Source organism: Zonotrichia leucophrys, unplaced genomic scaffold (assembly GCF_028769735.1).
Source record: "Zonotrichia leucophrys gambelii isolate GWCS_2022_RI unplaced genomic scaffold, RI_Zleu_2.0 Scaffold_117_141768, whole genome shotgun sequence".
Taxonomy (NCBI): Eukaryota; Metazoa; Chordata; class Aves; order Passeriformes; family Passerellidae; genus Zonotrichia; species Zonotrichia leucophrys.
Genome location: NW_026992322.1, coordinates 11,476 through 39,417, shown reverse-complemented (window position 1 = coordinate 39,417; position 27,942 = coordinate 11,476). Strand labels below are relative to the sequence as shown.

General features: G+C 54.7%; 2 protein-coding genes across 2 annotated transcripts; both read left to right on the top strand.

Annotated features, from left to right (window-relative positions):
- The first annotated feature begins 201 nt into the window (after nucleotides 1-201).
- On the top strand, nucleotides 202-23,423 carry LOC135460885 (antigen peptide transporter 2-like). Its single transcript, XM_064737851.1, has 12 exons — nucleotides 202-798; nucleotides 2,600-2,708; nucleotides 2,786-2,916; nucleotides 4,815-5,020; nucleotides 6,540-6,737; nucleotides 9,823-9,951; nucleotides 10,032-10,220; nucleotides 13,668-13,841; nucleotides 16,140-16,299; nucleotides 18,718-18,845; nucleotides 20,788-21,190; nucleotides 23,084-23,423. Exons 1-11 carry the CDS (start codon nucleotides 255-257, stop codon nucleotides 21,034-21,036), a joined length of 2,217 nt encoding a protein of 738 aa, XP_064593921.1. The 5' UTR covers nucleotides 202-254; the 3' UTR covers nucleotides 21,037-21,190; nucleotides 23,084-23,423.
- On the top strand, nucleotides 21,560-27,942 carry LOC135460884 (uncharacterized; the record flags this gene model as incomplete). Its single annotated transcript, XM_064737850.1, has 4 exons — nucleotides 21,560-21,613; nucleotides 22,932-23,102; nucleotides 26,804-26,876; nucleotides 27,896-27,942. Coding segments are annotated over 4 exons (345 nt in total), but the record flags the coding sequence as incomplete, so codon positions are not given.

The following is a 27,942-nucleotide window of genomic DNA, read 5'->3' as shown; positions in this document are numbered from 1 at the left end:
GGGGGCTGAACTGGGAGCACTGGTGTGAACTGGTGAGCTCAGGGGATTGAACTGGGAGCACTGGTGTGGACTGGTGAGCACCCCAGGCTGAACTGGGAGCACTGGTGTGGACTGGTGAGCACCCCAGGCTGAACTGGGAGCACTGGTGTGCACAGGGCAGCGCCCCAGTCCTAACTGGTTTTAACTGGTGTCTCCACAGGCTGTTGCTCATTCCCCAGGAGCCCCACAGGAGCACTGTCCGTACCGGTCCCGCCATGGCGCTGCCGCCCGCCGCTCTCCTGCCCGGTGTGCTGCTGGTGGCCGACGCCCTGGCACTGGTGTTACTGGTGCCGCTGGTGCCGCTGCTGGCGCCGCTGGGCGCGCTGGGCGTGTGGCTCGAGGCCGCCCTGCGCTTGCCCGTCCTGGCCGCGGCCACCCGGCTGCCGTTCCCTCGCCGTCCCTCCGGAGCCACCGCGGCCGCCGTCACGGCCGCCGCCACCCCCGCGGTGTTCGGAACCTTCCGGAGCCTCCTGGGGCCGCCCGGCGCCGGCCCGGGGCTGTTGGCGGCCGCGGCGCCCGCCTGGCTCGGGGTCACCCACGCCGCTGCCGCCCTGGCCGTGCTGGCCTGGGCCGCGCCCCCGGCCCCCGGCAGCGTCGCCGAGACCCCCGGAGGTGTCCCCAAGGCTCCCGGCAGCGTCCCCGAGACCCCCGGAGGCGTCCCCAAGGCTCCCGGCAGCGTCCGGCGCGCTCTGGCACTGACCTGGGAGCAGAGGAACGTCCTTGGAGCTGCTGTCCTCTGCCTCGTGCTGGCCGTCGTTGGTGGGTGACTGTCTTGGTTTAGGGCAAATTTGGGAGAAAACCTCCAAAAGGGGCAAAGCAAACCCACACGGCCCCTCCCCACAAATGGCTGCTCAGTCAGTAGAGCATGAGACGCTCAATCTCAGGGTCAGGGGTTCAAGCCCCACGTTGGGCGCCAAAATTTGTCCTCTTTTTGGGCAAATTTGGGAGAAAATCTCCAAAGGGGGCCCCTCCAGAAAGAAAACCCAGATGGTCCATCGCCACAAATGGCTGCTCAGTCAGTAGAGCGTGAGACGCTCAATCTCAGGGTCAGGGGTTCAAGCCCCACGTTGGGCGCCAAAATTTGTCCTGGTTTTGGGCAAATTTGGGAGAAAACCTCCAAAGGGGGCAAAGCAAACCCACATGGTCCCTCCCCACAAATGGCTGCTCAGTCAGTAGAGCGTGAGACGCTCAATCTCAGGGTCAGGGGTTCAAGCCCCATGTTGAGCACCAAAATTTGTCCTGGTTTTGGGCAAATTTGGGAGAAAACCTCCAAAGGGGGCAAAGCAAACCCACACGGCCCCTCCCCACAAATGGCTGCTCAGTCAGTAGGGCGTGACACATCAGGGTCAGGGGTTCAAGCCCCACGTTGGGCGCCAAAATTTGTCCTCTTTTTGGGCAAATTTGGGAGAAAATCTCCAAAGGGGGCAAAGCAAACCCACACGGCCCCTCACCACAAATGGCTGCTCAGTCAGTAGAGCGTGAGAGCCTAATCTCAGGGTCAGGGGTTCAAGCCCCACGTTGAGCACCAAAATTTGTCCTGGTTTTGGGCAAATTTGGGAGAAAACCTCCAAAGGGGGCCCCTCCAGAAAGCAAACCCACATGGTCTCTCCCCAAACCAGTTCGGGAAGGATTCCTTGGAGAGAAGTGGAAAGAACCTGTTTATTGAACAGGCACAGCACCCCCCAGCACACAAAATGCTTGGCTAAACTAACTAATGAGCAGAAGCAAAAAGCAGAAACAGGAGCAAAGCAAAAAGCAGAAGCAGCACCATGGACTGCCCCGTCTCTGTGTCCTGCCAGGCTGATAACAAAACCAAAACAAAACTTTGCTTTTCAGAGCCAATATTGATAATATCCATACTATAACATAATATCCAGCATAAACAGAAGAGATAAATGGGGATACAAGCATCCTAGCATCACCCTGGGACGTTGACATGTGGTGACAGGCGCTGGCACCCCAAATTTGGGCTCTGCAGCCCCAAATTGGGAACCCCCCCCAACTTGGGACACCTCCCCAAAATTGGGTGCTGGTGCCTAAAAATGAAGTGCTGAGCCCCTAAATAGGCTACGACCACCCTAAAATTGAGTGGTGACCGTCCTGAATTGCGAGTTGACCCCTTCCGTTGGGTGCTGACCCTGCCAAAATGAGGTGCTGACTTTCCAAATTGGGTTCTGACCCTGCAAACTTGACTGTTGGACCCCCAAAATTGGGTGCTGATCCTCAAACTTAGGCTCTGATGCCCAAAAATGGATGTTGACCTCTAAGACCTGGGATCTTAAGGTCCTGATCTTCTGTGTTTAGGTTCTGACCCATAAAATTGTGTGCTGAACCCCCCCAAAATTGGTACTGACACCCTAAATTGGGTGTAAAACCCCTAAATTTGTCGCTAAACCCCAAAATTGGGTCCTGACCTCTCTAAATTGTCTCCTGCCCAAATCGTGTCCCGCCTTTCCAAAATTAGATCCCCGCTCCCCAGACCGGATCCTGCCCCCCACAAATCAGGGTCCCCCTGTGTCAGTGGTCACACCCGTGGTGACGCAGCCTCGGTGACACCCAGGGGAGATGGCGGGGCCCTACGCCACCGGGAAGGTGCTGGATGCCATCGGGAGCGGGGACGGAGTCACCGCTGGAGCTGTCGGGATGGTGGCGGCTGCTGGAGCCACAAGGTGGGTGGCAGCGTTCCCCGGGCCTGGCCCCGTGTCCCCACCGTCCCCGATGTCACCGTGTCCCTGTGTCCCCACAGTGTGCTGTTTTCTGGCTGCCGGGGGTCTCTCTTCATGCTGTTGATGGCGCGTCTCCGTCAGAGCCTGAGCCTGCGGCTCTTTTCCCACCTGGTGCACCAAGACCTGGACTTCTTCCAGGGAACACCAGCAGGTAACGGGGCACGGCCCAGCCCCATCCCACCCGACCCATCCCACCTGTTCCATCCCATCCCAGCTAGTCTGTCACCCCAGTCCCATCCCCACCATCCCATCCCATCCCATCCCATCCCATCCCATCCCATCCCATCCCATCCCATCCCATCCCATCCCATTCATCCCATCCCATTGATCCCATCCCATCCCATCCCATCCCATCCCATTCCCCCCATCCCATCCCATCCCATCCCATCCCATCCCATCCCATCCCATCCCATCCCATCCCATCCCATCCCATCCCATCCCATCCCATCCCATTGATCCCATCCCATCCCATCCCATCCCATCCCATCCCATCCCACTGATCATATCCTATTGATCCCATTCCCACCATCTCCATTCCCACCATCCCATCTCCCTGTCCCACCCCATTCCACCCTGACCGTCTCCATATCCGTTCCCACCATCCCATCCCACCATCTCCATTCCCACCATCCATCTCCCTCTCCCATCCCATTCCACCCTGACCATCTCCACACCCATTCCCACCATCCCATCTCATCTCCCTGTCCCACCCCATTCCACCCTGACCATCTCCACACCCATTCCCACCATCCCATCTCCCTGTCCCATCCCATTCCACCCTGACCATCTCCACAGCCATTGCCATCATCTCATCTCCCCTGTCCCACCCCATTCCACCATGACCATCTCCACACCCATTCCCACCATCTCCATTCCCACCATCCCATCTCCCTGTCCCACCCCATTCCACCCTGACCATCTCCATACTCATTCCCACCATCCCATCCCACCATCTCCATTCCCACCATCCCATCTCCCCTGTCCCACCCCATTCCACCATGACCATCTCCACACCCATTCCCACCATCCCATCCCACCATCTCCATTCCCATCACCCCATCTCCCCTGTCCCATTCCATTCCACCCTGACCATCTCCATACTCATTCCCACCATCCCATCCCACCATCTCCATTCCCACCATCCCATCTCCCTGTCCCATCCCATTCCACCCTGACCATACTCATTCCCACCATCCCATCTCCCTGTCCCACCCTATTCCACCCTGACCATCTCCATACTCATTCCCACCATCCCATCCCACCATCTCCATTCCCACCATCCCATCTCCCTGTCCCACCCCATTCCACCTGGACCATCTCCACACCCATTCCCATCACCCCATCCCACCATCTCCATTCCCACCATCCCATCTCCCTGTCCCATCCCATTCCACCTGGACCATCTCCACACCCATTCCCACCATCTCCATTCCCACCATCCCATCTCCCCTGTCCCACCCCATTCCACCCTGACCGTCTCCACAGCCATTGCCATCATCTCATCTCCCCTGTCCCATTCCACCTTGACCATCTCCATATTCATTCCCACCATCCCATCCCACCATCTCCATTCCCATCACCCCATCTCCCCTGTCCCATCCCATTCCACCTTGACCATCTCCATACCCATTCCCATCACCCCATCCCACCATCTCCATTCCCACCATCCCATCTCCCTGTCCCATTCCATTCCACCCTGACCATCTCCATACCCATTCCCACCATCCCATCTCCCTGTCCCATCCCATTCCACCCTGACCATCTCCACACCCATTCCCACCATCCCATCCCACCATCTCCATTCCCACCATCCCATCTCCCTGTCCCATCCCATTCCACCCTGACCATCTCCACACCCATTCCCATCACCCCATCCCACCATCCCATCTCCCCTGTCCCACCCCATTCCACCCTGACCATCTCCACACCCATTCCCATCACCCCATCCCGCTGCTCCCCATCCCATCATTCCCATCCCGAATGGGATCATCCGGGATGGGATCATGGTCTCACCCACCACGATCCCAAACCTCTTCTCCCACCCTGCAGCGGAGCTCCTGGCTCAGTTTTCCGTGGAGGTGCCGCGGGTGTGCAGGGCGGTGCCGGCTGGAGCCAACCAGCTGCTGCGGAGCCTGGTGATGGCCCTGGTGGTGGGGGCGTTCATGGTGGGGCTGGCGCCGGGGCTGGCACTGCTGGCACTGCTGGAGGTGCCCCTCGGCATCGCCACGCGCCGCATCCAGAGCACCCGCAAACAGGTCAGGAGTGGGACGGGGACAGAGGTGGGAAAAGGGGGTGGGAATGGTGGAGCTGGGATGGGGGCTGGGGGGATGGGATGGTGGGGATGGGATGGGATGGGATCAATGGGATCAATGGCATGGGATGGGGGCTGGGGGGATGGGATGGTGGGGATGGGATGGGATGGGATCGATGGGATCAATGGCATGGGATCGATGGGATGGCATGGGATGGGATGGGATCAATGGGATGGGATGGGATGGGATCAGTGGGATCAATGGGATGGGATGGGATGTGATGGGAGGGGATGGGATGGGATGGGATGGAATGGGATCGATGGGATCAATGGGATTAATGGGATAGGATGGAATTGATGGGATCAGTGGGATCAATGGGATCAATGGGATAGGATGGAATTGATGGGATCAATGGGATGGGATCACTGGGATCGATGGGATCAATGGGATGGGATCAGTGGGATCTATGGGATCAATGGGATGGGATGGGGGCTAGAGGGATGGGATGGGATGGGATGGGATCAATGGGATCAATGGGGGTCAATGGGATCAATGGGATTAATGGGATAGGATGGAATTGATGGGATCACTGGGATCGATGGGATCAATGGGATCAATGGGATGGGATGGGATCAATGGGATCAATGGGATCAATGGGATCAATGGGATGGGATGGGATCAATGGGATCAATGGGATCAATGGGATTAATGGGATGGGATGGAATCAATGGGATCAGTGGGATCAATGGGATCAATGGGATGGGATGGAATCGATGGGATCAATGGGATGGGATCACTGGGATCCGTGGGATGGGATGGGGTGGGATGGGATGGGATGGAATCGATGGGAGGGAATCGATGGGATCAATGGGATGGGATCACTGGGATCGATGGGATCAATGGGATCAGTGGGATGGGATGGAATTGATGGGATCAATGGGATCAATGGGATCAATGGGATGGGATGGAATCGATGGGATCAATGGGATGGGATCACTGGGATCAATGGGATGGGATGGGATCAATGGGATGGGATCAATGGGATGGGATCAATGGGATGGCATGGGATGGCATGGGATGGGATAGAGAATGGAAAGGAGGATGATGGAGGTGGAAATGGTGGGATGAAAGGGGATGAAGACGAGGGGAATGGGATGATGGGGATGGGATGGAGAATGGAAAGGAGGATGATAAATGGTGGGATGAAAGGGGATAAAGACCAGGGGAGTGGGATGGTGGGAGTGCTGACATGAGGATAGAACAAAATGGTCGAGATGGGAATGGTGTGGATGAGAAGAGAAGGACGAGATAAGGTGGGATGGTGGGGATGGGATGAGACCGTGGGGATGGGGATGGTGGGATTAGGACTGGGAGAATGGATGGGAATGGCGAGGGTGAGAGAGAAGGGCGTGGGATGGCGGGAATGCAAGAGTGGGGACGCAGTGGGTGTGGTGGGATGGGATGTGGATGGTGGGCCAGGAAGGTGACCTGGGAAAGCTGGAGATTCCCGTTGCTGCCACAGGCCCTTCAGCGATCCATGCTGGAAGCATCCGCCCGCACGGCCGCCGGGGTGCAGGAATCTGTTGCCGCCATCGAGACCATCCGAACCTTTTCGGCAGAGGAGGAGGAGGAGGAGCAGCACAGATGTAACCTGGCCAAGGAGCTGAGGCTGAAGGAGCAGATAGAGCTGGAGCTGGCAATCTTCGTCCTCGTCTACAGGGTCAGGGGGGACTGGGAATGGGAACAGCAGGGAATGGGGATGCCGGGATCAGGGATGGGGATGCTGGGAATGGGGACACTGGGAATGGGGACACTGGGAATGGGGGTACTGGGAATGAGGACACTGGGAATGGGGACACTGGGAATGGGGACACTGGGAATGGGGACACTGGGAATGAGGACACTGGGACCAGGAATGGGAAACCAGCGGCTGAGATGGGGACACTCAGAGCAGCATGGGGACACCAGGAATGGGGACATCAGAACAGGGACACTGGGAATGGGGACACTGGGAATGGGGACACTGGGAATGGGGGTACTGGGAATGGGGACACTGGGAATGGGGACACTGGGAATGGGGGTACTGGGAATGGGGGTACTGGGAATGGGGACACTGGGAATGGGGATGCCAGGATCAGGGATGGGGACACCAGGAATGGGGACACTGGGAATGGGGACACTGGGAATGGGGACACTGGGAATGGGGACACTGGGAATGGGGACACTGGGAATGGGGACACTGGGACCAGGAATGGGAAACCGGCTGAGATGGGGACACTCAGAGCAGCATGGGGACACCAGGAATGGGGACAACAGAACAGGGACACTGGGAATGGGGACACCAGGAATGGGGACAACAGAACAGGGACACTGGGGTCAGGAACAGGCACGGCAGGAATGGGAATGGTGACATTGGAAACAGGATGGGGACGCTGGGATGAAGGTTGGGAACATCGGTGTTGTGGTGTTTGCGGGTCCCCAGGATGAGGGAAGAGACGAAAATCTTGACTCCATGTTTCAGAAGGCTGATTTATTATTTTATTATATATATTATATTAAAAGAAAATGATAAACTATACTAAAGAAAGAGAAAGGAGACATTAGAAAGCTAGAAAGGAATGAAAGGCTGATTTATTATTTTGTGATATATATTCTATTAAAAGAAAATTATATACTAAAGCCGTACTAAAGAAAAAGAGACATTAGAAAGCTAGAAAGGACTGAATAATAAAATCTTGTGACTGACCAGAGAGTCCGACACAGCTGGGCTGTGATTGGTCTTCAATTAAAAACAACCACACGAGACCAATCAAAGATGCAGCTGCTTCATTCCACAGCAAGCAGATCATTATTGTTTACATTTCATTTCTGAGGCCTCTCAGCTTCTCAGGAGAAAAATCCTGGTGAAAAGATCTTTCAGAAAATATGTCTGTGACACATCAGGATCGGGAATAGGGACATCAGGAGTGAGAGGGGGACACCAGAACTGGAATGAGGACAGCAGGAACGGAGATAAAGACACAGAGATAAAGACACAGAGATAAAGACACAGAGATAAAGGAGTGGGTTGGGGGCAGGTGGAATGGGGGCCTGAGGAGAGGGTTGGGGTCAGATGGAATGGGGCCACCAGGAGTGGGTTGGGGACATCAGGAGAGGGTTGGGGACAGATGGAATGGGGGCACCAGAAATGGGTTGGAATGGGGACAGATGGAATGGGGACACCAGGAGTGGGCTGGGGACATCAGGAGAGGGTTGGGGACAGATGGAATGGGGACACCAGAAATGGGTTGGAATGGGAGCAGATGGAATGGGGGCACCAGAAATGGGTTGGGGACATCAGGAGTGAGTAGGAATGGGGTCAGATGGATTGGGGACACCAGGAGTGGGATGGGGACATCAGGAGAGGGTTGGGGACAGATGGAATGGGGACACCAGGAGTGGGTTGGAATGGGAGCAGATGGAATGGGGACACCAGGAGTGGATTGGGGACACCAGGAGTGGGTTGGATTGGGGACAGGCAGAATGGGGACACCAGGAGTGGGTTGGGGACATCAGGAGTGGGATGAGGACAGATGGACTGGGGACATCAGGAGTGGGCTGGGGTCAGATGGAATGGGGCCACCAGGAGTGGGTTGGGGACATCAGGAGAGGGTTGGGGACAGATGGTATGGGGACACCAGAAATGGGTTGGAATGGGGACAGATGGAATGGGGCCACCAGGAAAGGGCTGGGGACAGATGGAATGGGGACACCAGGAGTGGGCTGGGGACAGATGGAATGGGGACACCAGGAATGGATTGGAATGGGGGCAGATGGAATGGGGACACCAGAAATGGGTTGGAATGGGGACAGATGGAATGGGGCCACCAGGAGTGGGTTGGGGACACCAGGAGAGGGTTGGGGACAGATGGAATGGGGTCACCAGAAATGGGTTGGAATGGGGTCAGATGGAATGGGGCCACCAGGAGTGGGTTGGGGACATCAGGAGAGGGTTGGGGACAGATGGAATGGGGACACCAGGAGTGGGTTGGAATGGGGGCAGATGGAATGGGGACACCAGGAGTGGGTTGGGGGCAGATGGAATGGGGACACCAGGAGTGGGTTGGATTGGGGGCAGATGGAATGGGGACACCAGGAGTGGGTTGGGGACACCAGGAGAGGGTTGGGGACATCAGGAGAGGGTTGGAGACAGATGGAATAGGGACACCAGAAATGGGTTGGAATGGGGACAGATGGAATGGGGCCACCAGGAGTGGGATGGGGACATCAGGAGTGGGTTGGGGACAGATGGAATGGGGACACCAGGAATTGGTTGGAATGGGAGCAGATGGAATGAGGGTACCAGAAATGGGTTGGAATGGGGTCAGATGGAATGGGGCCACCAGGAGTGGGCTGGGGGCAGCAGGAGTGGGATGGGGACAGATGGATTGGGGACACCAGACGTGGGTTGGAATGGGAGCAGATGGAATGGGGACACCAAGAGTGGGCTGGGGCCACCAGGAGTGAGTAGGAATGGGGGCAGATGGAATGGGGCCACCAGGAGTGGGCTGGGGGCAGCAGGAGTGGGTTGGGGACAGATGGAATGGGGACACCAGGAGTGGGCTGGAATGGGGGTAGATGGACTGGGGACATCAGGAATGGGCTGGGAACACCAGGAGTGGGATGGGGACAGATGGATTGGGGACACCAGGAGTGGATTGGGGCCAGATGGAATGGGGACACCAGGAATGGGCTGGGGGCACCAGGAGTGGGTTGGGGGCACCAGGAGTGGGTTGGGGGCAGCAGCGTCCCTGTCCCACCTACAGGTGATCAAACTGGCCATCCGGGTCATGGTGCTCTTCAGGAGCCACCAGCAGCTCCGTGACGGATCCATCACTCCTGGGGTCCTCGTCACCTTCCTGCTGTACCAGGACAGAGTTGGCAGCCATATCCAGGTGATCCCATGGAATGCACGTGTTTGTCCATCCGACCGTGCTTCTGTCCATCCCGGTGCCACCCCCTCCCTTCTCCCCAGGTGCTGCTCTACGGCTTCAACGAGCTCCTGACCAACGCAGCTGCTGGACAGAGGATCTGGGAATACCTGGATCGGAAACCCGCAGGGAATGTCGGGGGGACGCGGGCGCCCCCCGGGCTTCAGGGCCACGTCACTTTTCAGAAGGTCTCCTTCGCATATCCCGGGAATCCAGAGCGCCCTGTGCTGAAGGTGGGTCTGGGGGCAGGTGGGGTTTCCCAGGGGTGGGAATTTTGGCATCACCCGCTGTCACAGTCGGGTTTCGTGGTGGTTCATGGGTTGATCTCAGGGTGCAAAAAACACCAACACGGCACAGGGGGGTTGCAGTGATAATCAGAATAAATGTACCTTTATTGAATAACCACAACAAAATGCCTTAGAGAGGAATTGGGGAAAAGGGAAAACGGGGGAGGAAGAGAAAGGAAGGTACAGAGCTACCAAACGTAGAAACGACAAAGTCCTTCAATGTCCACCCAATGGAGTTCACCAGGTCACATCCAGGGAGATCTCAGGGTCGCAGTTCATCCAAACTCTTACACTCTTTTTTATGATGGGGGAATGGGTAAAGCTTGAAACCGAATCCAAGGCAGTCTGTTGTAATTTTGGGGGGAAAAAATGGTATTTAGAGAAGGACACGCACAGTCCACGTTCTCAGCAGTGGGCGGGAGCCATTGTCTTCTCCTTCCACTGCTCGCACCTGCAACGTCCATCTCGCTGTGGTCAGCTTGCCTACCCCGGATTGGGGGTCTCAGTCCCAGTCCTTGGGGGCCTTTTCACAGAGGGGTTTCAGGTCTCGGTCTTTGATGGAGAGGCTTCTCGCCTCTCAGTCCGTCTGGCACGGCGGTTGCAAATGGGTGAGAGGAGTTTTCTGCAGGGCACCACCACCCAAAGCTCCTCAAAGGGGTCCTGCCATGTCCAAACCCTCCAAATCAGATCCCAAAGCCCCTCAAAGGGGTCCTGTTATGTCCAAACCCACAAATCAGATCCCAAAGCCCCTCAAAGGGGTCCTGTTATGTCCAAAGGATCCCAAAGCCCCTCAAATCGGATCCTGGCCATTCTCAAAATTGTGGATTGAGCCCAAAATTGGATCCCAAAGCCCCTCAAGGGGGTCCTGCCATGTCCAAACCCCCCAAATCGGATCCCAAAGCCCCTCAAAGGGGTCCTGTTATGTCCAAACCCTCCAAATCAGATCCCAAAGCCCCTCAAAGGGGTCCTGCCATGTCCAAACCCCCCAAATCAGATCCCAAAGCCCCTCAAAGGGGTCCAAACCCACAAATCAGATCCCAAAGCCCCTCAAAGGGGTCCTGCCATGTCCAAACCCACAAATTGGATCCCAAAGCCCCACAAGGGGGTCCTGCCATGTCCAAACCCTCCAAATCAGATCCCAAAGCCCCACGAGGGGGTCCTGTTATGTCCAAACCCTCCAAATCAGATCCCAAAGCCCCTCAAAGGGGTCCAAACCCACAAATCGGATCCCAAAGCCCCTCAAAGGGGTCCTGCCATGTCCAAACCCACAAATCGGATCCCAAAGCCCCTCAAAGGGGTCCTGTTATGTCCAAACCCACAAATCGGATCCCAAAGCCCCTCAAAGGGGTCCAAACCCACAAATCGGATCCCAAATCCCCTCAAAGGGGTCCTGTTATATCCAAACCCTCCACATTGGATCCCAAATCCCCTCAAAGGGGTCCTGTTATATCCAAACCCTCCAAATCAGATCCCAAAGCCCCTCAAAGGGGTCCAAACCCACAAATCGGATCCCAAAGCCCCTCAAAGGGGTCCTGTTATGTCCAAACCCCACAAATCAGATCCCAAAGCCCCTCAAAGGGGTCCAAACCCACAAATCGGATCCCAAAGCCCCTCAAAGGGGTCCTGTTATGTCCAAAAAGCCTCCAAATCAGATCCCAAAGCCCCTCAAAGGGGTCCTGTTATGTCCAAATCCTTCAAATCAGATCCCAAAGCCCCTCAAAGGGGTCCTGCCATTTGCACTTTCCCAAATCTGATTCCGGCCACGCATTTGAGATGAACGTGTTTTTTGCCCTGTCGTTATATAACTTCCATGTTAATTATTAAACTTATATTGTTCTATTGCGTGCACAGATTTCAGCAAAATATAGCCCCCTTAAATTTCCGACATAGTTTCTCATGATTCTTCTTATGACTATGCAATAGTTATATTTAATTACCAAATAAATTTCCAACATCGTTTCTCATGATTCTTCTTATGACTATGCAATAATTATATTTAATTACCAAATAAATTTCCAACATAGTTTCTCATTATTTTTCTTATGACTATGCAATAGTTATATTTAATTACCAAATAAATTTCCAACAGAGTTTCTCATGATTCTTTTTATGACTGTGTAATAATTATATTTAATTACCAAATAAATTTCCAACATAGTTTCTCATGATTCTTCTTATGACTATGCAATAATTATATTTAATTACCAAATAAATTTCCAACATAGTTTCTCATGATTCTTCTTATGACTATGCAATAATTATATTTAATTACCAAATAAATTTCCGACATAGTTTCTCATGATTCTTCTTATGACTATGTAATAATTATATTTAGTTACCAAATAAATTTCCGCATAGTTTCTCATGATTCTTCTTATGACTATGCAATAATTATATTTAATTACCAAATGAATTTCCAACATAGTTTCTCATGATTCTTCTTATGATTATGCAATAATTATATTTAATTACCAAATAAATTTCCAACATAGTTTCTCATTATTCTTTTTATGACTATGTAATAATTATATTTAATTACCAAATAAATTTCCAACATAATGTAATAATTATATTTAATTACCAAATAAATTTCCAGCATAGTTTCTCATGATTCTTCTTATGACTATGCAATAATTATATTTAATTACCAAATAAATTTCCAACATAGTTTCTCATTATTCTTCTTATGATTATGTAATAGTTATATTACCAAATAAATTTCCAACATAGTTTCTCATGATTCTTCTTATGATTATGCAATAATTATATTTAATTACCAAATAAATTTCCAACATAGTTTCGCATGATTCTTCTTATGATTATGCAATAATTATATTTAATTACCAAATAAATTTCCAACATAGTTTCTCATGATTCTTCTTATGATTATGCAATAATTATATTTAATTACCAAATAAATTTCCAACATAGTTTCTCATGATTCTTCTTATGACTATGCAATAATTATATTTAATTACCAAATAAATTTCCAACATAGTTTCTCATTATTCTTCTTATGATTATGTAATAATTATATTATTTTTATATTATTATAAATATTATTATAAATATTTATATTATAAATATTTATATTATAAATATTTATATTATGAATATTTATATTATAAATATTTATATTATTATAAATATATTATTATAAATGTAAATATTATTATATTTAATTACCAAACAATCATCACATCTAACAAGTACACCTTTTATCATACTGCTTACGCAGAGAACACAAAGCCTGACATTTCCAAAGACCGTCTTTAACATTTCCCAGGGCTCCACTACCAAGTGGGCTCTGTTCTTCAGTGGTCCCCCAATGACGATGGTGAGGCAGATGAGGAATATTTCAGACAGACTCTCACACCTGTCCCCATCCCACAGGACGTGAGCTTCGAGGTGCGCTCCGGGGAGGTGACGGCGCTGGCGGGGCCCAATGGCAGCGGGAAGAGCACGGCCGTGGCGCTGCTGGAGCGGCTGCGGGATCCGGGCAGCGGGACGGTGCTGCTGGACGGGATCCCGCTGCCAGAGTATGAACACCAGTACCTGCACCGCAAGGTGGGACAGCAGAGACACTGGGAACGCTGGGCGTGGAATGGGGAAAATGGGGACACTGAAATGGAACTGGGACACTGGGAATGCTGGGTGTGGAATGGGGAAAATGGGGACACTGAAATGGAACTGGGACACTGGGAATGCTGGGCATGGAATGGGGAAAATGGGGACAGGGGCCTGGGGACACTGAAATGGAACTGGGACCATGGGACAGCAGAGACACTGGGAACGCTGGGCATGGAATGGGGAAAATGGGGACACTGAAATGGAACTGGGACCGTGGGACAGCACTGGGAACGCTGGGAATGGAATGGGGAAAATGGGGACACTGAAATGGAACTGGGACTGTGGGACAGCACTGGGAACACTGGGAACGCTGGGCATGGAATGGGGAAAATGGGGACAGTGATGGGGACACTGAAATGGAACTGGGACACTGGGAACGCTGGGCATGGAATGGGGAAAATGGGGACACTGAAATGGAACTGGGACCGTGGGACAGCACTGGGAACACCGGGAACGCTGAGCAGAATGGGGAAAATGGGGACACTGAAATGGAACTGGGACCGTGGGACAGCACTGGGAACACTGGGAACGCTGGGCATGGAATGGGGAAAATGGGGACACTGAAATGGAACTGGGACACTGGGAATGCTGGGCGTGGAATGGGGAAAATGGGGACACTGAAATGGAACTGGGACCGTGGGACAGCACTGGGAATGCTGGGCATGGAATGGGGAAAATGGGGACACTGAAATGGAACTGGGACCGTGGGACAGCACTGGGAATGCTGGGAATGCTGGGATGCAATGGGGAAAATGGGGACACTGAAATGGAACTGGGACACTGGGAATGCTGGGCGTGGAATGGGGAAAATGGGGACACTGAAATGGAACTGGGACACTGGGAATGCTGGGCGTGGAATGGGGAAAATGGGGACACTGAAATGGAACTGGGACACTGGGATAGCACTGGGAACACTGGGCATGGAATGGGGAAAATGGGGACACTGAAATGGAACTGGGACCATGGGACAGCACTGGGAATGCTGGGCGTGGAATGGGGAAAATGGGGACACTGAAATGGAACTGGGACACTGGGAATGCTGGGCAGGAATGGGGAAAATGGGGACAGGGATGGGGACACTGAAATGGAACTGGGACCGTGGGACAGCACTGGGAACACTGGGTGTGGAATGGGGAAAATGGGGACACTGAAATGGAACTGGGACACTGGGAATGCTGGGCAGGAATGGGGAAAATGGGGACACTGAAATGGAACTGGGACCGTGGGACAGCACTGGGAACGCTGGGCGTGGAATGGGGAAAATGGGGACAGGGATGGGGACACTGAAATGGAACTGGGACACTGGGAACGCTGGGCGTGGAATGGGGAAAATGGGGACACTGAAATGGAACTGGGACCATGGGACAGCAGAGACACTGGGAACGCTGGGCGTGGAATGGGGAAAATGGGGACAGGGGTCTGGGGACACTGAAATGGAACTGGGACACTGGGAACGCTGGGCATGGAATGGGGAAAATGGGGACAGGGGTCTGGGGACAATTGTGATGGTGTTCACAGGGGTTTTTGGATGAGGGAAGAGACAAGGATTTGACTCCATGCTTCAGAAGGCTTGATTTATTATTTTATGATATAAATAATATCATAAAATAATAAATTATATATATGATATATGTTATATTAAAACAATACTAAAAGAATAGAAGAAGGGATTTCATCCGAAGGCTGGCTAAGAGTAGAATGGGAAAGAATGATAACAAAGATTTGTGGCTCGGGGTTCTCTGTCTGAGCCAGCTGGGCTGTGATTGGCCATTAATTACAAACAACCAACACGGGCCAATCACAGATGCCCCTGTTGCATTCCACAGCAGCAGATAATCAATGTTTACATTTTGTTCCTGAGGCCTCTCAGCTTCTCAGGAGGAAAAATCCTAAGGAAAGGATTTTCCATAAAAGATGTCTGCAACAAACAATGAAATGGAACTGGGACCACAGGAGCATGGGAGCAGAAATGGGGATACTGGGAAGAGGATGGGGACATCAGGAATAGGATGGGGACAACAAGAAATGGGATAGGAACATTGGGAAATGGGATGGGGATGACAGGAATGGGGATGGGAAAAGTGGGAAGTCAGGGATGGGGACACTGGGGACACAGATGGGGAGAATGGGATCAGGGATGGACACTATGGGGACACCAAGGTGGGATGGGGTCATGGAACAGGGGTGGGGACACCAGGAGCCAAGAGAGCATCACAGGGCTTGGTGCTGGGGCAGGTGGTGCTGGTGGAGCAGGATCCCGTCCTGTTTTCTGGAACGATCCGTGAGAACGTCCTGCTGGGGCTGGAGCACTGCGGAGAGTCGGAGCTGCGGGAGGCCGCCACTGCTGCTGGAGCCATGGAGCTCATCCAGGGGCTGGAGCAGGGCTGGGACACGGGTGAGAGCCAGGGGGATGGATGGGGCACCCCTGGGGAACATCCCCCTGATCCCAGGATCCTCGGGCAGCCATGGGAGAGCGGGGTGGGTGGCACATGGTGGGGTGTGGGGGGATCCCTGAGGTCACATCCCACTGATCCCATGGGATTGCTCAGACCCCACTGATCCCATGGGATTGCTCAGACAGCTCTGATCCCACTGATCCCATGGGATTGCTCAGACCCCACTGATCCCATGGGATTGCTCAGACCCCACTGATCCCATGGGATTGCTCACCATGCAGGTCAGACCCCACTGATCCCATGGGATTGCTCAGATCCCACTGATCCCATGGGATTGCTCACTTGGTTCTGATCCCACTGATCCCATGGGATTGCTCACACAGCTCAGATCCCACTGATCCCATGGGATTGCTCACCTGGGTCAGACCCCACTGATCCCATGGGATTGCTCACCATGCAGGTCAGACCCCACTGATCCCATGGGATTGCTCAGATCCCACTGATCCCATGGGATTGCTCAGATCCCACTGATCCCATGGGATTGCTCAGATCCCACTGATCCCATGGGATTGCTCACACAGCTCAGATCCCACTGATCCCATGGGATTGCTCACCCGGCTCAGATCCCACTGATCCCATGGGATTGCTCACACAGGTCTGATCCCACTGATCCCATGGGATTGCTCAGACCCCACTGATCCCATGGGATTGCTCACCATGCTCAGATCCCACTGATCCCATGGGATTGCTCACCACACAGGTCAGATCCCACTGATCCCATGGGATTGCTCACACAGGTAACATCCCACTGATCCCATGGGATTGCTCAGACCCCACTGATCCCATGGGATTGCTCACACAGGTCAGATCCCACTGATCCCATGGGATTGCTCACACAGGTAACATCCCACTGATCCCATGGGATTGCTCACCATGCAGGTCAGATCCCACTGATCCCATGGGATTGCTCACACAGGTCAGACCCCACTGATCCCATGGGATTGCTCACACAGGTCAGACCCCACTGATCCCATGGGATTGCTCAGACCCCACTGATCCCATGGGATTGCTCACCTGGGTCAGACCCCACTGATCCCATGGGATTGCTCACACAGCTCAGATCCCACTGATCCCATGGGATTGCTCACCTGGGTCTGATCCCATGGGATTGCTCACCTGGGTCAGACCCCACTGATCCCATGGGATTGCTCACCTGGGTCAGACCCCACTGATCCCATGGGATTGCTCAGATCCCACTGATCCCATGGGATTGCTCACCATGCTGTTCACATCCCACTGATCCCATGGGATTGCTCAGATCCCACTGATCCCATGGGATTGCTCACCTGGGTCAGATCCCACTGATCCCATGGGATTGCTCAGATCCCACTGATCCCATGGGATTGCTCAGATCCCACTGATCCCATGGGATTGCTCACCTGGGTCTGATCCCATGATCCCATGGGATTGCTCAGATCCCACTGATCCCATGGGATTGCTCACCATGCTGTTCACATCCCACTGATCCCATGGGATTGCTCAGATCCCACTGATCCCATGGGATTGCTCAGACCCCACTGATCCCATGGGATTGCTCACCTGGGTCAGATCCCACTGATCCCATGGGATTGCTCACACAGGTCAGATCCCACTGATCCCATGGGATTGCTCAGACCCCACTGATCCCATGGGATTGCTCACCTGGGTCAGACCCCACTGATCCCATGGGATTGCTCAGATCCCACTGATCCCATGGGATTGCTCACCTGGGTCAGACCCCACTGATCCCATGGGATTGCTCAGACCCCACTGATCCCATGGGATTGCTCACACAGCTCAGACCCCACTGATCCCATGGGATTGCTCAGATCCCACTGATCCCATGGGATTGCTCACCTGGGTCAGACCCCACTGATCCCATGGGATTGCTCAGACCCCACTGATCCCATGGGATTGCTCACACAGGTCAGACCCCACTGATCCCATGGGATTGCTCACACAGGTCAGATCCCACTGATCCCATGGGATTGCTCAGACCCCACTGATCCCATGGGATTGCTCACACAGGTCAGACCCCACTGATCCCATGGGATTGCTCACACAGGTCAGACCCCACTGATCCCATGGGATTGCTCACACAGGTCAGACCCCACTGATCCCATGGGATTGCTCACCCGGGTCAGACCCCACTGATCCCATGGGATTGCTCACCCAGGTCAGGCCCCACTGATCCCATGGGGTTTCTCCCCCTAGAAATGGGGTTGCCCGGGGGGTGGGAGCAGAGGGGAGCACTGCAGGGCTGCGCCCCACTGATCCCATGGGATTGCTCACACAGGGTTGGGGTTGCCCGGGGAGTGGGAGAAGAGGGGAGCACTGCAGGGCTGCACCCCACTGATCCCCCGTGGTCGCTCCCGCAGAGGTGGGGGAGCGCGGCGGGCGGCTGGCGGCCGGGGAGCGGCGCCGCGTGGCCCTGGCCCGGGCTCTGCTCCGGCGTCCGGCCGTGCTCATCCTGGACGAGGCGCTGGATGATGGAGATGATGGAGCGGTGAGTGGGGTGGGGTGGAGGGGGTTGGTCTGGGTAGGGGTGCAGTTGGTGAAAATGGGGTGTGATGGGATGGCTGGGATGGCTGGAATGGGATGGGGTGGTGGGAATAAGGGATAATGATTGGCATGGAGTGGGAATGATGTGATGGAAGACCGGGATTGGATGGGGTGGTGTGGGTCAACGAGGTGGAGAAATAGGACAGGATAGTAGGGTGGGAATGGTGAGGATGGGATGGACAGCAGGGGTGTAGGATGGCAGGAAAGTGGAATGAAAGGATGGAGACAAGGAGATGGGATAGGGTGGGATGGGGTGGGAATGGAGGGGATGGGAATGCTGGGATGAGCACAGAGGGATGGAATGCAATGGGGTTGGTCTGGGTAGGGGTGCAGTTGGTGAAAATGGGGTGCGATGGGACGGCTGGGATGGCTGGAATGGGATGGGGTGGTGGGAATAAGGGATAATGATTGGCATGGAGTGGGAATGATGTGATGATGACAGGGATTGGATGGGGTGGTGTGGGTAAGGGGTTGGAGAAATAGGACAGGATAGTAGGGTGGGATAGAGACCAGGGGTGTAGGATGGCAGGAAAGTGGAATGAAAGGATGGAGACAAGGAGATGGGATAGGGTGGGATGGGATGGGAATGGAGGGGATGGGAATGCTGGGATGAGCACAGAGGGATGGAATGCAATGGGGTTGGTCTGGGTAGGGGTGCAGCTGGTGAAAATGGGGTGTGATGGGATGGCTGGGATGGGATGGAGAGATGGGGTGGTGGGAATAAGGGATAATGATTGGCATGGAGTGGGAATGATGTGATGATGACAGGGATTGGATGGGGTGGTGTGGGTAAGGGTTGGAGAAATAGGACAGGATAGTAGGGTGGGAATGGTGAAGACCAGGGGTGTAGGATGGCAGGAAAGTGGAATGAAAGGATGGAGACAAGGAGATGGGATAGGGTGGGATGGGAATGGAGGGGATGGGAATGCTGGGATGAGCACAGAGGGATGGAATGCAATGGGAAGGGTTGGGGTGGTGGGAGGAGGATGGGATGGGACAGAGGGCATGGGGATGGTGTGGGCAGGATGGCAGAGTGGGCGAGGGGATGGGGTGGAGAACGGGGAGGTGGCATGGTGAGAACAGGATGATGGGGTTAGGGTGGGACTGAGAGTGGGGTGGGGTTGGTTGGTCGGGACTGGGTGGGATCAGGTGGGACAGGGTAGGACTGAGCTGGATGGGTTGGGATGAGCTGGATGGGTTGGGATGAGCTGGATGGGTTGGGATGAGCGTTCTCTGAGCTGGATGGGATGGGATGGGATGGGATGGGATGGGATGGGATGGGATGGGATGGGATGGGATGGGATGGGAGTTCTCTGAGCTGGATGGGATGGGATGAGCTGGATGGGTTGGGATGAGCGTTCTCTGAGCTGGATGGGTTGGGATGAGCTGGATGGGTTGGGATGAGCTGGATGGGTTGGGATGAGCGTTCTCTGAGTTGGATGAGCTGGATGGGTTGGGATGAGCGTTCTCTGAGCTGGATGATTTGGATGGATGGGATGGGATGGGATGGGATGGGATGGGATGGGATGGGATGGATGGGATGGTGGATGGGTTGGGATGAGAGTTCTCTGAGCTGGATGGGTTGGGATGAGCTGGATGGTTTGGGATGAGCGTTCTCTGAGCTGGATGGGTTGGGATGAGCGTTCTCTGAGCTGGATGGGTTGGGATGAGCTGGATGGGTTGGGATGAGCGTTCTCTGAGCTGGATGGGTTGGGATGAGCGTTCTCTGAGCTGGATGGGTTGGGATGAGAGTTCTCTGAGCTGGATGGGTTGGGATGAGCGTTCTCTGAGCTGGATGGTTTGGGATGAGCGTTCTCTGAGCTGGATGGGTTGGGATGAGCGTTCTCTGAGCTGGATGGGTTGGGATGAGCGTTCTCTGGCCGCAGGCACAGCGCTGGGTGCGCACTGGGCTGGCCCAGACCGTGCTGGTCGTGTCCCACCGGCCGCGGGTGCTGGACGGGGCCGATCGCGTGGTGCTGCTGGAGCGCGGGGCTGTGATGGAGACGGGAACACCAGCAGAGCTGCGGGAACGCGGCGGCGCCTACAGCCGCCTGCTCCTTGGAGGAGGCAGCACCGGGCAGCCCGAGGGCCCCGGGACGGGCAGCGAGCAGGGGGCTGCATCTGGCAGGGAATGAAGGGGAATCAGCCCCACTGTCCCCATTCCCGGTGTTTGTGTCCCCAGCCAGCTCCCGGTGTCCCCAGTCACAGTGTCCTGTGAATCCCTTCTCCCCACATCCTCAGGATCCCAACTCCCTGTGTCCCCCATGTCCTCCCCACTGTGTCCCCCATGTCCCCACTGTGTCCCCCATGTCCCCACCGTGTCCCCCATGTCCCCGCTGTGTCCCCGAGACCCCCACCGTGTCCCCCATGTCCCCACTGTGTCCCCCATGTCCCCACCGTGTCCCCCATGTCCCCACTGTGTCCCCCATGCCCCCACTGTGTCCCCCAGGCCCCCACTGTGTCCCCCATGTCCCTCCCCACCGTGTCCCCCATGTCCCCACCGTGTCCCCCATGTCCCCACTGTGTCCCCCATGTCCCCACCGTGTCCCCCATGTCCCCACCGTGTCCCCCATGCCCCCACTGTGTCCCCCAGGCCCCCACTGTGTCCCCCATGTCCCCACTGTGTCCCCCATGCCCCCACCGTGTCCCCCATGTCCCCGCTGTGTCCCCCATGTCCCCCCTGTGTCCCCCATGTCCCCCCCGTGTCCCCCATGCCCCCACTGTGTCCCCCATGTCCCCACCGTGTCCCCCATGTCCCCACCGTGTCCCCCATGTCCCCCCTGTGTCCCCCATGTCCCCACTGTGTCCCCCATGTCCCCACCGTGTCCCCCATGTCCCCACCGTGTCCCCCATGTCCCCACTGTGTCCCCCAGGCCCGCCCATTCCCTGGCTGTGTCTGTGTCCCCTGTATCCATCCATGATCCCTGGTCCCCGTGTCTTCTCCTGGACGTGGGACACAGGGTGGGAAATCAATCCCCAGGAATGGATCTGGGCATGGGGGTCACGTCCTCATCTCACTCCCGCTGTGCCCACTCCCAGCTCCCGGTGTCCCCAGTCACGGTGTCCTGTGAATCCCTCATCCCCACATCCTCAGGATCCCAACTCCCCGTGTCCCCCATGTCCCCACCGTGTCCCCCATGTCCCCACCGTGTCCCCCATGTCCCCACCGTGTCCCCCATGTCCCCACCGTGTCCCCCATGTCCCCCCTGTGTCCCCCATGTCCCCACTGTGTCCCCCATGTCCCCACCGTGTCCCCCAGGCCCGCCCATTCCCTGGCTGTGTCTGTGTCCTGTGAATCCCTCATCCCCGCATCCTTAGGATCCCAACTCCCCGTGTCCCCCATGTCCTCCCCACTGTGTCCCCCATGCCCCCACCGTGTCCCCCATGTCCCCACCGTGTCCCCCATGCCCCCACCGTGTCCCCCATGTCCCCGCTGTGTCCCCCATGTCCCCACCGTGTCCCCCATGTCCCCACCGTGTCCCCCATGTCCCCACTGTGTCCCCCATGTCCCCACTGTGTCCCCCAGGCCCCCACCGTGTCCCCCAGGCCCCCACCGTGTCCCCCATGTCCCCACTGTGTCCCCAGGCCCCCACTGTGTCCCCCAGGCCCCCACCGTGTCCCCCAGGCCCCCACTGTGTCCCCCAGGCCCGCCCATTCCCTGGCTGTGTCTGTGTCCTGTGAATCCCTCATCCCCACATCCTCAGGATCCCAACTCCCTGTGTCCCCCATGTCCCCACCGTGTCCCCCATGTCCCCACTGTGTCCCCCATGTCCCCACCGTGTCCCCCATGTCCTCCCCACTGTGTCCCCCATGTCCCCACCGTGTCCCCCATGTCCCCACTGTGTCCCCCATGTCCCCACTGTGTCCCCCCATGTCCCCACTGTGTCCCCCATGTCCCCACTGTGTCCCCCATGCCCCCACCGTGTCCCCCATGTCCCCACTGTGTCCCCCATGTCCCCACCGTGTCCCCCATGCCCCCACCGTGTCCCCCATGCCCCCCCTGTGTCCCCCATGTCCTCCCCACTGTGTCCCCCATGTCCCCACTGTGTCCCCCATGTCCCCGCTGTGTCCCCCATGTCCTCCCCACTGTGTCCCCCATGTCCCCACCGTGTCCCCCATGTCCCCGCTGTGTCCCCCATGTCCCCACCGTGTCCCCCATGTCCTCCCCACTGTGTCCCCCAGGCCCGCCCATTCCCTGGATGTGTGTGTATCCCCTGTATCCATCCATGATCCCTGGTCCCCGTGTCTGCTCCTGGACATGGGGCACAGGGTGGGAAATCAGTCCCAAGGAATGGATCTGGGCATGGGGGTCACGTCCTCATCTCACTCCTGCTGTGCCCACTCCCAGCTCCTGGTGTCCCCAGTCCTTTCCCAGTGTCCCCGTCCCCCATGTCTTCATCCCAGTTCCCGATGTCCCCTTTTCTATTCCTCATTCCCTGAGAGGAAGTGCTGGGCACTGGAGGAGGGAACTGGGATTTATCACCCAAACCAGGGTATTTTTACATGAGAAATAAAACATTTTGAGCAACTGTAATTCTTGTGTTTAAAACATGGGAAAACAGGAAGTCAGTCTGTTGGGAAGGGCTGCTGTGTGATGAGTGGGAGCGGCAGGATGAGCTCTGCCAGCAATTTGTGGCGTTCTGCAGGGAGAGGGAAGGGGTTGGACCTGCACCATGGATCATTCAGCTGGTGATGAGAGTAAGAGTTGGTGTCACCCTGTCTCTGTCCCCATCCCATGGGTTGGATCTGGCTGAAGAGCCCACAGAGAGCAAGGATCCCACCAGATCCTACTGCATCCCTTGTACCCCAATCCTGCTCCACCAACACCACCTGATCTGTTTTGGAATCCCCTCAGTCCTGTTCTGGAATCCCACTCCAATGCTGCCCCATCCATCCATCCATCCATCATCCATCCATCCATCCATCCATCATCCATCCATCCATCCATCATCCATCATCCATCCATCCATCCATCCATCCATCCATCCATCCATCCATCCATCATCCATCCATCCATCCATCCATCCATCATCCATCCATCCATCCATCCATCCATCCATCCACCCATCCATCCATCCATCCATCCATCCATCCATCCATCCATCATCCATCCATCCATCATCCATCCATCCATCCATCCCACCTGATCCTGCTCTGGAATCCCCTCAATCCTGTTCTGGAATCCCACTCCAGTGCTGCCCCATCCATCCATCCATCCATCCATCCATCCATCCATCATCCATCATCCATCCATCCATCCATCCATCCATCATCCATCCATCCATCCATCCATCCATCCATCCATCATCCATCCATCCATCCATCCATCATCCATCCATCCATCCCAGCTGATCCTGCTCTGGAGTCCAGCCCAGATACACTTTGGAATTCTACCTGATCCTGATCTGGAATCATGCCCTGCTCTGGAATCCTGCCCTGGATCCCTTCTGGAATCCCGCACGGATTCCCCTCTGTACCTGTGCTCAAGCAATTTGGTTTCTCCGCCTGTTTCTGCAGAATGAGAGGATCCGTGAGATTCCAGCGTGGATCGCACACCAGGATTCACCGGCATGGAGGAGATCCAGAGCTGGATCTGCCTCTGTGCTAGGTCACATGTGGGGGGTGAGGGGCACAGGAGATGGAGACCACTCACCCCGGTGTTCGTGCGGGAAGAGAGATTTTTAAATTTATTTTTTTATTTTTATTTTTATTTTTATTTTTATTTTTATTTTTAATTTATTTTTATTTTTATTTTTATTTTTTATTTTTATATTTTTATTTTTATTATTTTATTTTTATTTTTATTATTTATTTTCCACTCCCTCCTTTCCACAGAGCAATTGAAAGGCCTGGTCTGGATGCTCTCATTGCTTTGAACTCCACACCCCTTTGGGTCCTGGGCCGCTGAGATGCCTGCAGGCTTGTGAGAGATCAAATTGGCCAAAGCCCTCGTCACTGAGCCCAGGGCTGGCAAGGTGACACCAACAATCTCACCCTTTCTTTTCTATAAATTTTAATTTGCATTATAGCTGCAGCATTTATATCCAGGAACTGCTAGGGGAGAGCTCAGGTAAATATGCCACACGTTTATAGGTTACACATTGCAACTTATTTGTAAAAACAACAAACTGTTTAAGCCTTGAAGAAAATAAAACAGTCTGTATGTGTCTGGCAGGTACCCAATGTGCCAATGGGCATTGAAAAAAGGCCATGAAAATATACAGCGGATGGAAAAGCAAAAGGCAGCCGTGAGGAGCAAATTCTCAAAGCCTGTTTCTGTAAACAACAAGATTCTCAGGCACGTTTATGCAAACAGCAGAAGTTCTCAAGCCTGTCTTCAATAACAAGTAAATACCTTGTCCTTGGATAAAGTATGGGAAAGTAAAAGTAAGTTTTGAGAACTGTTCATATCAGGGTGAGAACACAAATCTTGGTTTCAATAACAAACCACAGGTATTGAAAACAAAAGGAGGGATTAATGTTTAAATCTGTGACCTACGATGAGCTCGGGTTTTGCAATATGTATGAGCTTAATTAACACTGTTATAAAAGGTGACTGATTGAATCAATAAATCGGAGTTCGACGCTGATCAATTAAGATGGGTCGTCTCCCTTCACTTCGTCAGAAAAAGGTACCCAAACCGTCCCTAACTCTTTGTTTTTATTGTCTTATATTGTCCTAAATCCTAATTGCCCAAATTTTTTTATGACTCTAATTATATTACTGTTTTTATAACCGTTTTATTACTATTAAACTTTTACAATTTGAAAAACAAATGGCGGCTCCAATGGTCCTGCTATCATCCACGCTGGTGGCCACAGTGTCCCCCCGTTGTCCCCGGCACAGATGGCCCAGCGAGTGCATCCTGCTGCCCACCAAGGTGGGGCTGGGCTGGTGGTGGCCATGGGGACATGGAAGTGGTCAAGAGGTTGGTGGTGGCCATGGGGAGATGATGGCGACCATTAGGGCCTGGTAGTCAAGGAGATGGTGGCGGCCATTTTTGGCCCCATTAGAAACGCGCATACAACTCCCATCAGCCCCCGCGCCCCATAGAGCATCATTATAACCCATAGAGCCCCATTACAAACGCGCATACAACTCCCATCAGCCCCCGCGCCCCATAGAGAATCATTATAACCCATAGAGCCCCATTACAAACGCGCATACAACTCCCGTCAGCCCCCGCGTTCCATAGAGCATCATTATAACCCATAGAGCCCCATTACAAACGCGCATACAACTCCCATCAGCCCCTGCGCCCCATAAAGAATCATGATAACCCAGAGAGCCCCATTACAAACGTGCATACAACTCCCGTCAGCCCCGCGCCCCATAGAGAATCATTATAACCCATAGAGCCCCATTACAAACGCGCATACAACTCCCATCAGCCCCCGCGCCCCATAGAGAATCATTATAACCCATGGAGCCCCATTACAAACGCGCATACAACTCCCATCAGCCCCCGCGCCCCATAGAGAATCATTATAACCCATAGAACCCCATTACAAACGCGCATACAACTCCCATCAGCCCCCGCGCCCCATAGAGAATCATTATAACCCATAGAGCCCCATTACAAACGCGCATACAACTCCCATCATTCCCCGCGCCCCATAGAGAATCATTATAACCCATAGAACCCCATTACAAACGCGCATACAACTCCCGTCAGCCCCTGCGCCCCATAGAGAAGCATTATAACCCATGGAGCACCATTACAAATGCGCATACAACTCCCATCACCACCCGCGCCCCATAGAGACTCATTACAGCCGCGCCTACAACTCCCATCATGCCCCGCGCCTCCCATAGCCCATCATTGCAGGCCCCGCCCCTCCCGCACTACAACTCCCGTGCTGCCCCGCGGCGCTTTTCCCGCGCTTTTTCGCTCCCCTCAGCGCCTCCCGGCCATGATGGCCGAGGCTCTGGAGCGCTGGCTCCGGGAGGAGATGGAGCTGCCGCCCTCCGCAGGTCGGGACCACCCGGGGACCCTCGTGGGGCTCCCCCTGAGGCGGGGAGGGGCTGAGGGGTGTCGGGGAGCCGGGGGTGGGAACCCCCCGAGGGCTCCGTGAGCGGAGAGCGGGAATCTGGGGGGGAGCTGAGGGGGTTTGGGGTCCCCTTGGAGGGTTCTGTGTGGGTTTGGGGGCTACTGGGGGGTTTTGGGGTCCCTTTGAAAGGTCTTGGGGCGGTTTTGGGGTCCCTTTGTGGGGTCCTGAGGCGGTTTGGGGTCCCTTTGGAAGGTCCTGGGGGGTTTTGGGGGGGTCCTGAGAGAGTTTTGGGGTCCTTTTAGAGGCTCTTGGGGAGGTTTTGGGCCTGCTTTGAGGGTCCTGGATAACTTGGGGTCCCCTTGGAGAGTCCTGGGGAGATTTTTGGGGTCCTTTAGGAGAGTCCTAGGGAGGTTTTGGAGTCCCCTTGGAGGTATTTGGGGGTCCCTTAGTAGGGTCCTGGGGAGATTTGGGATGTCCTGGAGGGATTTTGGGTGTCCTTTGGAGGGTTCTGGGTAATTTGGGGTCCCCTTGGAGGGTCCTGAGAGGTTTTGGGGCGTCCTGGAGAATTTGGGGTCTCCTCCTAGGGTCCTGGGGTGGTTTTAGGGCGTCCTGAGGGGATTTTGAGGTCCCTTTGAAAGGTCCTGGGGTGTTTTGGGGTCCCTTTGGGGGGTCCTGAGGACATCTGGGGGGTCCTGGGGGGATTTTGGGGTCCCTTTGGAGAGTCCTGAGGGGGTTTGGGGTTCCTTTAGAAGGTCCTGGAAGGGTTTGGGGTCCCCTTGGAGGGTCCTGGGGGGATTTTGGGGTCCCTTTGTGGGGTCCTGAAGGGATTTTGGGGTCCCACTGAGGGCTCCTCAAGGGGTTTTGGGGTCCCTTTTAGGGCATCCTGAGTGGATTTGGGGGTTCCTGGCTGAATTTTGGGCTCCCCCAATGAATTTTATGGTCACCCCCAAATGTTGGGGGGCCCCAATTCCCTCCCCTGCAGGCTCTGCTCCGGCCCCACAGCCCCCACTTGGGATTACGTCACCCGCCACGTCCGGAACCAGCGGTGA